Source organism: Micromys minutus (genome assembly GCF_963924665.1).
Source record: "Micromys minutus genome assembly, chromosome: 16".
Classification (NCBI taxonomy): domain Eukaryota; kingdom Metazoa; phylum Chordata; class Mammalia; order Rodentia; family Muridae; genus Micromys; species Micromys minutus.
The window spans coordinates 5,711,066-5,725,454 of NC_137985.1; the positions used below are offsets into that span (position 1 = coordinate 5,711,066).

The 14,389-nt window shown below is 38.6% G+C and overlaps 1 protein-coding gene across 3 annotated transcripts in view; it reads left to right on the forward strand.

The window, feature by feature from the left end:
• The window catches only part of TRPC6 (transient receptor potential cation channel subfamily C member 6), a gene marked incomplete at both ends in the record, with an annotated part of 104,441 nt that extends 90,254 nt beyond the window's left edge, over nucleotides 1-14,187 (forward strand). For 2 of the 3 annotated variants that reach the window (XM_080930623.1, XM_080930625.1), the window contains 7 exons: nucleotides 430-694; nucleotides 1,697-1,892; nucleotides 2,649-2,852; nucleotides 4,453-4,527; nucleotides 11,561-11,644; nucleotides 13,104-13,179; nucleotides 14,036-14,187. In XM_080930623.1, the coding sequence (XP_080786749.1) occupies nucleotides 430-694; nucleotides 1,697-1,892; nucleotides 2,649-2,852; nucleotides 4,453-4,527; nucleotides 11,561-11,644; nucleotides 13,104-13,179; nucleotides 14,036-14,187 (1,052 nt within the window). The remainder of the gene's footprint in view (nucleotides 1-429; nucleotides 695-1,696; nucleotides 1,893-2,648; nucleotides 2,853-4,452; nucleotides 4,528-11,560; nucleotides 11,645-13,103; nucleotides 13,180-14,035) is intronic. The other variant, XM_080930624.1, reaches the window with a different exon arrangement.
• Nucleotides 14,188-14,389: the final 202 nt, after the last annotated feature.

Here is a 14,389-nt window from a genome sequence, read left to right on the forward strand (position 1 = left end):
GTGGCCTGATGTAATAATACCAGAAGAAACTATTAATGAATTATAGATTATTTTTGTCAAAATAGATTTGTTTTTACTGACCAATAAAAAGTATTTCTAGTAAGTTTAAATAATAAAAAGGATAAATCTCAAATAACATTATTTTGTAGCTACAGTTTAAGATGATGAATGCTTCAACTGAGTAAGTGACAGATGTAGCTATCAATAGAATCAATAGTGTCACTTGCTCAACTGGTCTAAGCCATAGTGAGAATTCATAACAAATCACCCCAATCAAGTCAAAATATACAGACACTTGAAGTTCTTCAGAGTTCAAACATTTACTCTGGAAATGTGGTTGTACATTTATTTCCTCAGAAAAGTATTTACCTAAACAAATAACCCAAGGAAACTTGCCATAATCTTTGTCTCTAATTTTTTTTTCTTTAGCCAGGATAAAGTGGGACCCTACTGATCCTCAAATCATCTCTGAAGGTCTTTATGCAATCGCTGTGGTTTTAAGTTTCTCCAGAATAGCTTACATTTTACCAGCAAATGAAAGCTTTGGACCTCTGCAGATTTCACTTGGAAGAACAGTGAAAGATATCTTCAAATTTATGGTCATATTCATCATGGTGTTTGTAGCCTTTATGATTGGAATGTTCAACCTCTACTCCTATTACATTGGTGCAAAACAGAATGAAGCCTTCACAACGTATGTGGTACTAAGTGTCCTGATGTTAGAAGCTGTAGATTAGAGGATTAGCAGAGGATTAGACCAATAGCATTTATACTTGCAGGTCTACACTTCGATGCAATCAATCTTCCTCTCTCAGTGTGATGTGAGGACAAAATCAGCAAGATGTGATGTTAAAGTGGATTGCAAGAAAACTAGCATATAGGAACCTAAAACAATGATAATAATGTTTTAGAGTCATATTAGATGACAATATCTCCCATGCATGCCTTTATTATCTTCAGTCCACAAAAAGAAGAAACCAAAGCTCACTAAAGCTAAACAATGTTGCATACGTGCTGACAATGTTTACTACGTGGCATCCACTGCCCTGAATCCTGAGCCTTTCTCTGTAATAGGGACTCCAGACACTAGGTATGAGGACAGCTGCTCTCCTACTTTCGTTTTCTAGAACCTATCACCACACACACAACTGAAAATACTGTGCTGCAATGGGTGCTTAAACGCCAGAGCCTCCGTATCACACTGCACATGGCGTCTCAGGAAAAACTACTGTTTTTCATATTCTTTTGAAGTGCATTTTTAAAGGGAAAATTAAACCAGCTTGGTTAAAAACATGGGCTTAACCTTGGACAAACAATTGCATCTACAGCAAGACAATTATTCCTAGGTCATCCCAGGAATTTTGGTACCATTGGATATTGTAACATTTCCTGACATAATTTATTTTCTATTTATTTTGTATGAATGAAAGCACAAATGAAGCAGAAACTACAATCACTCTAACAAGTTGTATTTTTAATCCAATTTGTTTAACTTTGCCAAATCCAGCGAATATAAATGTCTGTCAGTTGTGAAGTTATCTCACAGACTTTACCATCTATCCAATGTGAATACTGTGATTTCTCTTAAGTATCTAGTTGTTTGCAAGAATATAGAAGCAACTGATTTATGATGGTGCTATTATTATGTATTCATATCTTTTCTCATATTCTTCTTTCTCTTATTTGATTCCCCCAGAGTTGAGGAAAGTTTTAAGACTCTGTTCTGGGCTATATTTGGTCTTTCTGAAGTGAAGTCGGTGGTCATCAACTACAATCACAAGTTCATTGAGAACATCGGCTATGTTCTGTATGGCGTCTATAATGTCACAATGGTCATTGTTTTGCTAAATATGTTAATTGCGATGATCAACAGCTCATTCCAGGAAATTGAGGTATGAAATCTATGTGATCACATTGTCCATGCTTACATCTTCCAAGTAGTGTAAGAATCAGTAATCAGTGGAATGCAGCAGATTCTGCCTTCCTTCTTATTTCTCCATGCTTCATGCTTGTTTGGTCAGTGTTGGTCAAGGAATGCTGAAGAGTTTAATTTTGCTCTTAAATACAGTATTGATGGGATATGCTGTGTGAGCAAAGTCCAAGGGGTAGACATGTCTAATGCATCACTGTTTTAAAATTTAAAATATTTATACAAGGTAAACAATTTTGTGGTGTTTTGGTCTTCTATTTTTTTTTTTTTTTTTTTTTGAGATATAATTTCTTGAAATTCAAGATAGCCTAGAACTTATTGCATAGCAGAGAATAATTCTGAGTTCCTGGTTCTCCCGTCTACCTCTGAATCCATGTGCCACTGTGCCTAGTAGCAAATTCTTATTTTAATAAACAGTTATTACCAACAGCCAGGTGTTGTGGCCCAAGCCTGAAACCTTAACATTTGTAAGACTGAGGCAGATAGAATAATATGAATTTCAGACATGCTTGGGTCTACAGTAAGACTTCATCTCAAAGCAATACCACCAAAAAAGAAAAAAAGTAGTCCTGCAAGCATGGCATCAGTGTACCACAGAGCTCTCAGATTAGGGAATCTTAAGTCCTTTGTAGCCTTTGCCTCTTCTCTCTAGCCATGTGGTGTTACAAGAACTTGATAATTCTGTTTCCCTGCTGAACAATCACATCTGTTTGTACAGGATGATGCTGATGTGGAATGGAAGTTTGCAAGGGCCAAATTGTGGTTTTCCTACTTTGAGGAGGGAAGAACACTTCCTGTCCCCTTCAATCTTGTGCCAAGTCCAAAGTCCCTGCTTTATCTCCTATTGAAATTTAAGAAATGGATGTCTGAGCTCATCCAAGGTCATAAAAAAGGCTTCCAAGAAGATGCAGAGATGAACAAGGTAATTGGCTTGATCAACAATTTCTATGATCATAATTGCTCTCATCACAGTAACCACTGAGCTCACCCTTTTAAAGAAACTGTCCATGAATGAATGCTGCTCCTCCATGCTCACTGCTCGTAACTACCTATAAGATGCTCCTTGGTCTATTGACAACAAGAACACACTGGAAAATTCCTACCTAAAAAGAGTGTAAGAAAAATTCATAAAATGTAACTAAATCAATGCATTGTCTGATAGATACTAAAAGTGAGAGCATTTGGAGCCTTGTTGTGCTCTTGATGCCCAAATTCCTCACTTCCCGGTTAGTGAAATGGCAGTAGTTATAAACAGCGGATGGGAACTGGACTGCCTCTGACATAACATCTGCATTGCGAAGTTCAGGACTTACTGCTCACACACAATGTGGGAGATCAGTGTCTACAGCAAGGTGCTTGAAGGTAGGTCTAATATTACGGACTAGAAATAAGAATCCCAGCAGGCAAGGTGATCTCAAGAACAAACAGATCAAGAGCAGTGTTTGAATTATGCGGTAGAAGTCAAGCAGTGTACACTTGATATCTTGTGTAGTGTTTATAAACACATATGAGTTTTTGAGGTCAATAGTCCTGAAAGCCTTTCAAACACATATGCAGTGCTATATGTGCCCTGTACAAGGCTCCTTTGTGGCTGTTGAGTAGCATACCAAGGATCATTGTTAAGTTTCCAGCTACCTCCAGGAAAGGTGGGTCGGGGTGGGGGCAGCTTTGCATAAAGTGTATGTGAATAATTAACGTAGCTGTCAGTTTCTTCTCAAAAAAAGAATTTGAAAGGAACAAGAATCTTTTTAGAATATTCATTTTGGTTAGAGATTATAGGCATCTTTTTGTCTCTTCAAAATTGAGAAGTAAGGCAATGAGCAAAAGTTATAAATAGTTTGATTTGAATTTTATAAAGAACAAACTCATAATGATAAGATCTACCCAGCACAGTGGGAGATAATCTTTGGAAGTAGGGTGGCCCTATAACTGCTGCCAATCAGAAAAAATTGAGTGTCTGAAATTAGGAACTCAGAGAAGTTTCTCCCTAGACTGGGTGGTCAATTGAATAGAACAATTTAAAGGTTCTTGTAATGTTGAGTCTGTCACTGGCTTTCATTGGCTGGAAGGAAAACACTTTTCAATAGTTGTTCAAGCTCTGTAGGTCTCTGAGTCAGGGACAAGCTCCCTGGGTTCAGATTTCCTTATATCTGCATTGCAGAAATTAAACCAAATCAATATAAAGAGCAGTCTTAAGTTTCTAAATAATTGTGCTAGAAATTTGGGGGAAACATGCGTCTATGGCCTTCCTCCAGATATCTGATTTAGTCAGTGAGTTATTAGAAAAAAATCATCTACTCAATGTAATTAAATATAGAGTTGTCAGATTTGATAAGAATTGTAACAGGAGAAAATAGTGTTTAAATAAATGTGCAAGGACTTGTCAAAGGGAAGACTCCAAAAGAATGTATTTCTGTCACTAAAACATGCTGATAAATTAGAGCAGGTAGAATTTGGGATATGGATTGAAGAATAAAAATTGGCTATGTTACTGGACTCACTTAAATGTCCATCTTTTAAAGAGAAATGAAGAAAAGAAATTTGGAATTTTGGGAAGTCATGAAGACCTTTCAAACTTTTCACTTGACAAAAATCAGGTAAGTTAATACTTGAAACTAGGAATCCACACCAGTGTTTGGAAAAATGGTTAAGGGATGGGTACCAGCAGTTAGAGATGGCTTAGTGGTTAAGAGCTTAGGCTGCTTCTCCGGGAAGCCAGATTTAAATCTACACACATACATTGTGGTACATAACCTTTTGTAACACCAGTCCCAGGGAATCCAATGTCTTCTTCTGGACCCTACAGACACTAGATATGCACAGGCATGTATGCAGGCAAAACACCAATGCACCTTTAAAAAGGAAGGGAAATAGATAACAGCCACATTAATATTATTAACAGATACCATGGCAACTTTTAAGGATTTTATAATTGAGACGTGAAGATGCATCAGTGTTCTTTTGCAAAAGGAAATTAGTGTTTGTGTAAACAACCTGTTAACCTCAGATCTGCGGGACTGATGAGTAGTGGTATGTCAGGCTAATGCTAGGAAGAAGGCTCTGGATTAGGTGGTGTTAACTGCTCAGAATCAAGTGAAGGGCACACAGGTATTGATGTCTGTCAGGCAGCAAGAAGCTGTTTCCAGAGGTACTGTGAGGATTCAACAGATGCTGTGGCCAGTACAGTTCATAATGAGCTAGGTATCTTGAGATACGCCAGCCTCCTTAATTAAAGACAGCAAATCCTCAGTGATGAGGGTGTTTACTCTCTTCCTTGTTAGTCATAGGTCGTAGGGTTCCAACAGACACTAAAGAGAAACTCAACTAAGCAAATCCAGAGAGCAATTTGTCAGGAAGGCTCTGTGTTCACTTGTACATAATAAAATTCCAAATTTTGACGGGGAAGTCAGACGGTTGTATTCATTTTTCTCCTCTTGTCTAACCTGCCCCAGTGAGAGAGCATGTGGGGCTTATTAACAGTGAGTGGCTGTGATTCTCTTGGAGTTTTCTTGTCATGGACAGAACATGACAGCTTTACCTCCCGTCATTTTGCTCCCTGTTAAGGTAAGAAAGAGAAATGTGTACCAAGAATCATGGTTAGCTAGGTGAATTCCCAAAGCATCTGTACACCACCTCTGTTATTCTGGTTGGCTACCAGCTGCTCCAAGGCAAGCAAAAACCAAGAGGGAGGCCACTGTTGACTGCTTTTAACTGAATATTTTTCTGTCCCACACCAAAGCACGGGTATTCTCAGAGTCTGTGTGACCACTATGCGCAGTCTCCCAGCTACCTGTCTTCCCACCTCAGCCTCGAGTCTGTCAACCATTTTCCACTTTTCCCCTTTTTATTCTGTTTTGTTTTGTTTTTAAACTTTATTTTTTTAAAAAATAGAGATACATGTACAGATTTTTAAAAGCATTTTTGCATTAAACTATTTTTTGTTAGTACTTGATTTTTTTAAAGGTTTGATAGTATGCATTGAAATCTTATTAGTTACAATGAGCATAAAGTACATGTAAAACAAAATGTAACATGGAAATAGTCAAAGTTTTCTTGGTGTGTAAAGATTAAACATAATGATTTTTAAATACCAAGAATTGCCACAAGGCTATTCGTAGCTCTTGAATTACTGATGATTTCAGGTCTAGGTTTATTCTACTCTTAGAAGGTGCTATTCACTTATTTTTTTTTCTAAGAAGGACTGAGGATTCCACTTTTTGCCCCCTCCCCTTTTTTGAGCTTCATTAAGGTCTGTGAGTTGTTTCTTGTGTATTCAAAACTTTCTGGGGCTAGTATCCAATTATCAGTGACCTCACTCAGGATGATAATCTCTAGATGTATCCATTTTCTTAGGAATTTCACAAAGTCACTGTTTCTAATAGCTGAGTAGTACTCCATTGTGTAAATGTACCACAGTTTCTGTATCCATTCATCTACTAAAGGACATCTGGGTTCTTTCTAGCTTCTGGTTATTATAAATAAGGCAGCTATGAACATGGTGGAGCATGTGTCCTTATTATATGTTAAAGCATCTTTGGGGAATATACCCAGAAGTAAAATAACTGGGTCCTCAGGTAATACTATGTCCAATTTTCTGAGGAACAGCCAGACTGATTTCCAGAGTGGTCATTTCCCACTTTGAACCAGAACCTAATGGGCAGCTCTAGATTAAGAGTACCTAGAAACAGAAGCCCTACTCTGGTTAGAAATTTTATCTGGAAGAAGTTACATGGAACAGGATCCCAAGCAGAAAGGGTAGTAGGAAGGAGGCATGGCTATGACACACCCAGGGACACACGGACACACGTGGCCTGAGGCTTTAGTCTGCAACAGGGGGCTGCGAGTGAGGTGGTAGAAGGTGAGGTGAAAGTAACCTTCAGCCCTCAGGGAAGTCGCCATCAGGGTTGTGGGGAATTGGCAGAGTTTTGCTATTAGAATGTTGTTTATCTTCTGGCCAAGGAACCGGGCATTTTCAAGTGGTACAGATAGGGGACACATAGAGTGAAATCATGTTTTCAAGAGCTCCCCAAGGTCCACTTTCTCTGTGCGGAGTAGTTGTGTGGCTTGCAAGGAATGTGTGCATGTGTGTGATGGTGTGTGTGTGTGATGGTGTGTGTGTGTGTGTGTGTGTGTGTGTGTGTGTTTACATTTTAAGAAATTATAGAAAAAAACAAGGGAAGAATTTGGCAGAATAGTATGTAGTTCACAACTCAGAAGTATTTACTATCTGTTTACAGCAGAAGCTTCCTGCTCCTGGGCTTGTGCTAATGTTATGGCAAGAACACATTGAAAACACAGAGCACATTTGAATATTTACAAAGGATTTCCTTAGGATAGTACATGGCTGTAAGAGTTATGCCAGAAACATTACAGAATGACTTCTTCTTCATGTGTAGAATGTTGGCAGCAAACACTACCACTCTAGAGGCATTTTGAACTCAGCTCAGTTAAGGCAGATAGAGTGCTGATGGCAGTATCTGAGACGGAGTGGAATAGCGTAGGTACTTATTATTTTTGTTATGGGGAGACAGAACTGAGACCAAACCTAAAGTCCTAGAGAAAGGGTTTGAACAGTAAATAGAATGAGTCCAGCTCAATCATGTAATGGGTGTGTCTGGAAAAATAATTGCAAATAAATGAATTAGTAAGTAGAAAACCAGTAATGATAATGGAGAATCATTACGCCTCTTGGAAGCCAGCGTATGTTAATCGAGGAATGGCACCAGCATTAGCATCTGTTGTGTGTACTTGACAGTGCTCTGTCTCTCTCTCTCTCTCTCTCTCTCTCTCTCTCTCTCTCTCTCTCTCTCTCTCTCTCTCTCTTATATTCATTTTTCCATTACACTCCTGCTAAGAATTTACACAAATTGCATGAACCTCTCAAGTTGGTTGGTTACGGTAGTAACTACAATCTCAAAGGAAGACCAAAGGAGGCAAGATAAACTCTTAAGCAAGGCATGTTGTGGGATGTAGACTTGCCATGTTTGTGTTAGTGAGTTCGCATTCCTTTTTCCCAAAGAGGTCATACTGGCCATGGCATGGTAACCAGTCCTCAGGTCAAGAAGAGGGTGTGAATATCTAGGCAGCACAGGTGATGTTTTAGTTGATCCAGTTGTGGAGTTTGGGGTGAGATTGATTCTGTTGTCAATTTGAAAATAAGACCTTTTTACGTGGTTGTACATGTGGCATTCATGTCTTTCTTCAAGAAAGAGTGGTAATTTGGCTATCACCTGGCAGCCTCTAGCTGTAGAACCTTTGAGATCTTGTCACTCTCTTGCTATGGTTGTATTCTTTAGGTCCCAGGTAGTCTGTATCACATGGAACATCAGTCACCTCTCCCCCACCCCCTGTGAAATCTACACACTGGAATTGAGCTGGCTTTCTCCTAGGCAATCTCTGTGCCTTTTCCTCTTTCATAGACAAGCCAACCCTCAGTGTTGAGGGGAGAGAGTGAAAATGAGAGAGGGTAACGAGGAAGAGAACAGAGTACCTGACACACGTCTATGAGTCATAAGAAAGCCCATTATTTTGCATGTGATATAACCTGTAATTCTGGGTCTGTCCCAAACTTCTGGAACTGTCTTTGACTTTTGCCTATTTTCCTTACCATGTGAGATTCTGGTTTCAAATAATTTTATTTGAGAAAATAATTTTAAATCAGCCATTTATATTGAAAATAACCTCTTCCCAGTGTTGCTGAGGGAGGTTACTCCAAGAACATGCTTTTCTCTATAGATACAGGTTCAAACACCCACAGTTCAGTCTTCATTATCCAATAGCTTGGCTCCTTCTTTTTCATAAAGTCAGCCTCTAGGATCGCAGTTAGTGTTTTATCCAAGACCTCTCTCTGACGGCTTGGAAGTTATACTCCTTAATTAGCTCTGGAAAGCCTCTCACTTCATTTACTCCGGGCATACCATAAAAGCAATAGGGTGAGCCAGACAAATGTTTTTAAAACTGAGAAGACCCTTTCATTATTTTCTACCATGTTTTATTTTGAGTGAGTACTGGCTTTGATGGAGAATAGTAGTAGCTTTTCAGACACGTAGTGCCAAAGAAGAGTGTAATTAAAAATCAGTCTCTGCCATTCAACATCACACACATAAACTACCTAATGAAGAGTGATATTTTAAGTTCCTGCTCTGCTACTGTTTCAAAACAGGTCACCATCAGGTTGTTGATGTCACAGTGGTTTGCATGTCTTTGGGATAGTTTTCTCTGCCTTAGATTCAGTGAGAATATTGTTTGTTTGTTTGTTTTACTGGTTTTATATCTAGAACTTGTAGTTTTAGCCACCACATAGGGCAGGAGCTACTGAAAAGAAAATCATCTAAAAAAACAAGAAGAAGAAATGCTGGACTGTCTTTCTACATGACCTTGTAAAAACTCTTAATTGTTCCCGTTTGAATTAATATATTACAGAGGGTTCGGGAAATGTATGTATTCATTAAGCTCAGGGTAAGTTGGATATAGGAGCTCATGCTTTTTATTCCTAAACTCAAGTAGCAGAGGCAGGAGGATTGTTGCTCAAGACCAGTCTGGGGTACAGAGTGAGTCTTAGGTCACCTAGGGCTGAGTGGTAAAAACCTGTTTAAAAGAAGGGAAAGGCAAAACTTTAGGAGATTATGGGGGAATAATATTATATAATTCTCTAAATGTCTTAGTCAAAGACTTGGGCACATAAATCAAAAGCACTGTTTGCAGATTATCCGCAAATCAACTAGATCAGAACTGTCTAAGAACAGGCTTCAAACCATATAGTACATACGTATGCCTCTGTATAATCATAATAACAACAACAGAGGTTGGCAACACCTGCCATTCCAAGCTGCAGAATCTACACAGCTTTTCTTTTGCAATATTATTTCTTCACTTTGCACCTGAGGTCTCTGAGCTCAGATAGGTAAAATACTTTAACTAAATTCCAGTCTAGGAAAGTGGTAGCTAAAATCCAAGTCCACATCTACTTAGTTCTATAACAGGAGGTAAACTAGCAATGCACACGGCGGTTCATCTCAATCTGCATTTGGTGAAGCCTGAGTACCTTACCTTCACCTTTTTATTTCATTTATTTTTTTCCTGGCTGCTGGTAATTCAATCCTTACAAGGTCAAGAAAACTTCTAGAACTCTCTGCATGCAGAAATGGACTTGGTGTGTAATTCATGGAAGAGCACCTATGCAGCATTTGCAGTCTCATGCATTTGATCCCAATATCTTCCAAAAAATACACAAAATGTAGTTAGCAAGTTTTAAGCGCAGTTTGTGCTCTGTTCTTAACTGGAGAGAGTGAATATGTACAGATAGTAAAAACAAAGCTTGCACTCAGTTATTTGTGCCTTTACTGTGCCTACATATCTAAATTATAAATATTCTTCATACTGGCAATCGAATTCCCTTGTATGAGCCAAAGAGCAAACCTGCTGGTGTACTTAGACTTAGAGCCAGCTAGGCAGCTGAGCACGGGGCCAGATGATAAAACAGGATTTTGTGCCACCAAGTGGTAATAATGCTTCTTTGCACATTGAGGACATTTCCTCTTACACATTTCTTTGCCTGACTCAATTTTCAAATAACTATTTGTTGCATTGTTTTGATGTTTTGGAAAATGATAATATTATGTCCTGAAATAACAAATTTATGTCTTCAAAGTGGAACTAACTAGAAATGGATCGGTATGAGTTAATACCTGCCTGCTAAGGAACTGTTGAAGTGATTTTTCTCATTAACCCTTCACAGGGATAAATTTGATTTGAATAATTTGGGGTTGCTGAATGGGGTAGGGGACTGCTATCAACATGTAGAGCTTAGGAACCAAGCTTGCTGCTAAAATGTTATTAGGAAATCTAGGGAATCTAAACCATGGATGACTTCACAGGCTGTTGGTAAAGTTTTATTCCATTAGAAGTTGACTTTTCCTTATAATATAGACTTAGAAGTATTGTGTTTTGCTCAATCCCTCATGTTTATTTGTAAGTAAAATAGTTTTTCTTGTAAAAACTGCCTTGAAGAGTCCTCAGTCAACCTCTTAGCACTTAAGTGTGGTTGGTTGCATTTATTGTGTATTGCCAAAGTTCATTTTCTTTCGTTAAACGCGCTGCCACAGTGGCAGTTTAGCATCAAGTCCAACTGAGGGGACACTGTACAGATCCCCCAATTGTAACAGGCTCATTCAAGCTTCCACAGCCTCCGAGTTCTGTTTGGTAAGGCCCCTGGTGTTCTGCTGAGCACCTGGGACAGGTGCAGGTTTGGAGGTCATGCAGCAGATGCCTTCTTACCTGCTGACTGACGTTGATACCATCACCACAAAGTTCCCAGAACATCTGATTCCCTCGCACCACACACTTTCCTGCTGCAAGGCTAAAACAATTATCTTTAGGAGGAACTGGGAGCATGTCTGAAGCCTCCACACAATCGCCGGTGGCTGCAGTGACTGAAGACTGTAGGACCAGTTTTTTATCTTATAAGACAGAGTTCTATGGAATTATAACAAATGGCCTTATACATACAGATATGCTCATCTGAGAGCACCAGACTATCAGGTGGTGCTAATAGTCACATTTGTAACTAATAATCTCTCACACACTACTTACAAATATAAATTAAATTAGAATTTCTCATTCTCTTTGTAGCTACCACACAACAAACATTCAAGTACAAGGAGCTCAGAAGATTTTCGTTTAAATAGCTTAAGTAATCCTCCAAGACAATACCAGGTAAGCACAAAGTACTTCAAGATGTAAAGTTAGCTATTGGTTAAGTTCAGGTATTCAAGCTCTAACCTCTGTGAAATGAAAATGAAATATCAGGCTATTTTCATCATCAAAGGTTGCATCCATTTACAAAGCGCATGTAGAGTTCTCATCACATGTTGGTCTTTTCAAGCAAGGACTATGTAAATAGGTAACCACACAGCTTAAAGCCTGGGTTCTTTGCAGACGGCCAGACTCACAAAACAAGAAAGAGGGGCTAGAGAAATGGCTCAACTTAGGAGCACATACTGCCCTTACAGAGGACCCATGTCCCTATCAACCACATGGCAGTTTACCACAACATATAACTTCAGCTCCAGGGTATCTACTCCCCTCTTTTGACCTTCAAGGACACCTACATTCTTATGCATATATGTGCCCACAGATACACACGACTTACATAATTTTAAATGAAAATCTTTAAAAATAAAACCAGAGCAAATTTTTACCTCACATTTTCCCACTGTGAAATGAAGATGGCTTACTTGTGAGTAGTGTATCTGCTGCTTGTATATGTATGTGCATGTATACAATGTTATATATGTTAATGCTCTGTAACATGTGTGGCATGTTATTCAGATAAATTAATTGTAAGTTGTGTAATAATTCTATAATGGGTGCTTTCACTCTGACATATATTCCTGTATCAGTGGATATTATTCTTTTATATAAGTAAATAAAAATTTAGCAAAAAACAAACAAACAAACAAAAAAACACCCCTCACCATGGATGGACACCTAATGTTTCTCTTTGTAAGCAACACTTCTGAAACATATTTTTTATATTTTTATGTTAAAAACATGGCATCTATAAACCGAACCATATCCTCATGTAAATTGTTTTTAGCACAGAACTGTATTAATTAATTTTAATTTGGGTTTTATGTAGTAAGTTTTGTTGTAACAATGTTCTGTACAATTGTTGCATATTAATTTATATTTAATATATATTTATAGTTATACACAAGCCAAGACACCGGAGAAACTTTATTTCATTGAAACTGGTGGTTCTTAAAGCAGTTCTACAAGCAGAAGTATCTACAATTCTTGGTAGGGTAGGGAACTGGACATTGTTTAATTCTTTACTTTCTCAAAGAATTCTGCGCAAATTCAAATTTTTTACCTATCTGACAGGAAGTCAGTGCTTTACTTTCAAATAATATAAGAACAAACACAAAGAATTAAATGTTTGCTCTATGGTCTTCCTCCTTTTGAGAATTAACTTTTGAGTCATTAGCCCAAGTAATGTGAAAGTTGCTTTCATAAGAAAAATAAAATATGGAGATGCATAGTCCCTGTGAGATATAACTTACCTGAGCTTTGATAGCCATCACTTCCAAAGACTGGTAGACCAGAATCCCAACCCAAATGAGAGATTTGCATGAACATAATTCTGAAGTGGATTTCTTCTTGTCTTGTCTAGAAAATCATGAAGAGACTCATTAAAAGATACGTATTGCAGGCTCAGATCGATAAGGAGAGTGACGAAGTGAATGAAGGTGAGTTGAGCATAAGAACAAAGCTTTGCTGTGTGAGCTGAGGCTCTGTGGAGATGTGGAGGTGAGAGAGAGAGAGCTGAGCAAGGCGGATGAGCCTCTGGAGGCCATAAAGAATAAGTTTTCTGTTAGTACCTCTCCCACTGAGATGACATGCCCAACAAAGTGATCAGAGGAAGAGAGAGTTTACTCTGGCTCACTGAATAAGGCCACAGTCCACCATGCAACGAGAGAGGACAGTTCACTGCGCTGGCGGGAGGGTCGGAAGGCAGCTCCATACTATGTCTGCTGTCAGGAAGCAGAACAAATTCGTGGCTGTGCTGGCTTCACTCTCACTTTTGTCCTGCTGGGACCCTGCCCAGAGATTGGTGCAGCCAAAGGTTTGGTGAATCTTCCCAGGACATTTACTCTGGCTCCTCACAAGAAACTCCCGTACTGGCCTAGATGCTAACCAGTCTTCAAGGTCATTCTAGATCTTGTCAAGTAACAATCAATATTAGCTGTGGCCAAAACCATCAAAGGCACAAAACAGCTGGGAACAGGCTCTTTATCCAAAGACTGCATGGACTAGATGATACACTGTATGTAATCTTAGGGGGTCTTGGTGGAGGTGCCTGGGGAAGGAGGGGGTGCTACCATACTTCTCCATGTCTCCAGATAACTAAAATTTTACTGCAATTACTTTTCTTGTCCAGAAAATAGTAATCTTTTTTTGATTGGCAAGCTGTTTCCTTTACAAAGATTCAGAATATGGTTAGGACTGTCTTTATCCTAACCTAAAAACATGGGTTTGCATTTCAAATTCACCGTTAACTCTATTTCTTATTTATAGTTAATTTTTTATTCTCCATCTTCACAGGGGAGCTGAAGGAAATTAAGCAAGACATCTCAAGTCTCCGTTATGAACTCCTTGAAGAAAAATCACAGAACTCAGAAGACCTAGCAGAACTCATTAGGAAACTTGGGGAGAGACTGTCTTTAGAGCCAAAACTAGAGGAAAGCCGCAGATAATGCACGGCCCCTCAGAAATGCATATTTATTTCTTGAAGCCATATTATTTTCTCACTTATTTTTTTAAGTGTCAACGATAAAATGTACGTTAACTGATAATTTGGATCATTTAGAGTCCTTTCTAATATTAGTGTTTTGGTGAATAAATTTCATTGTTGAGGCTAAAATTGCAGATACACTGCAAAGTCTGTTCAGTTCCTTA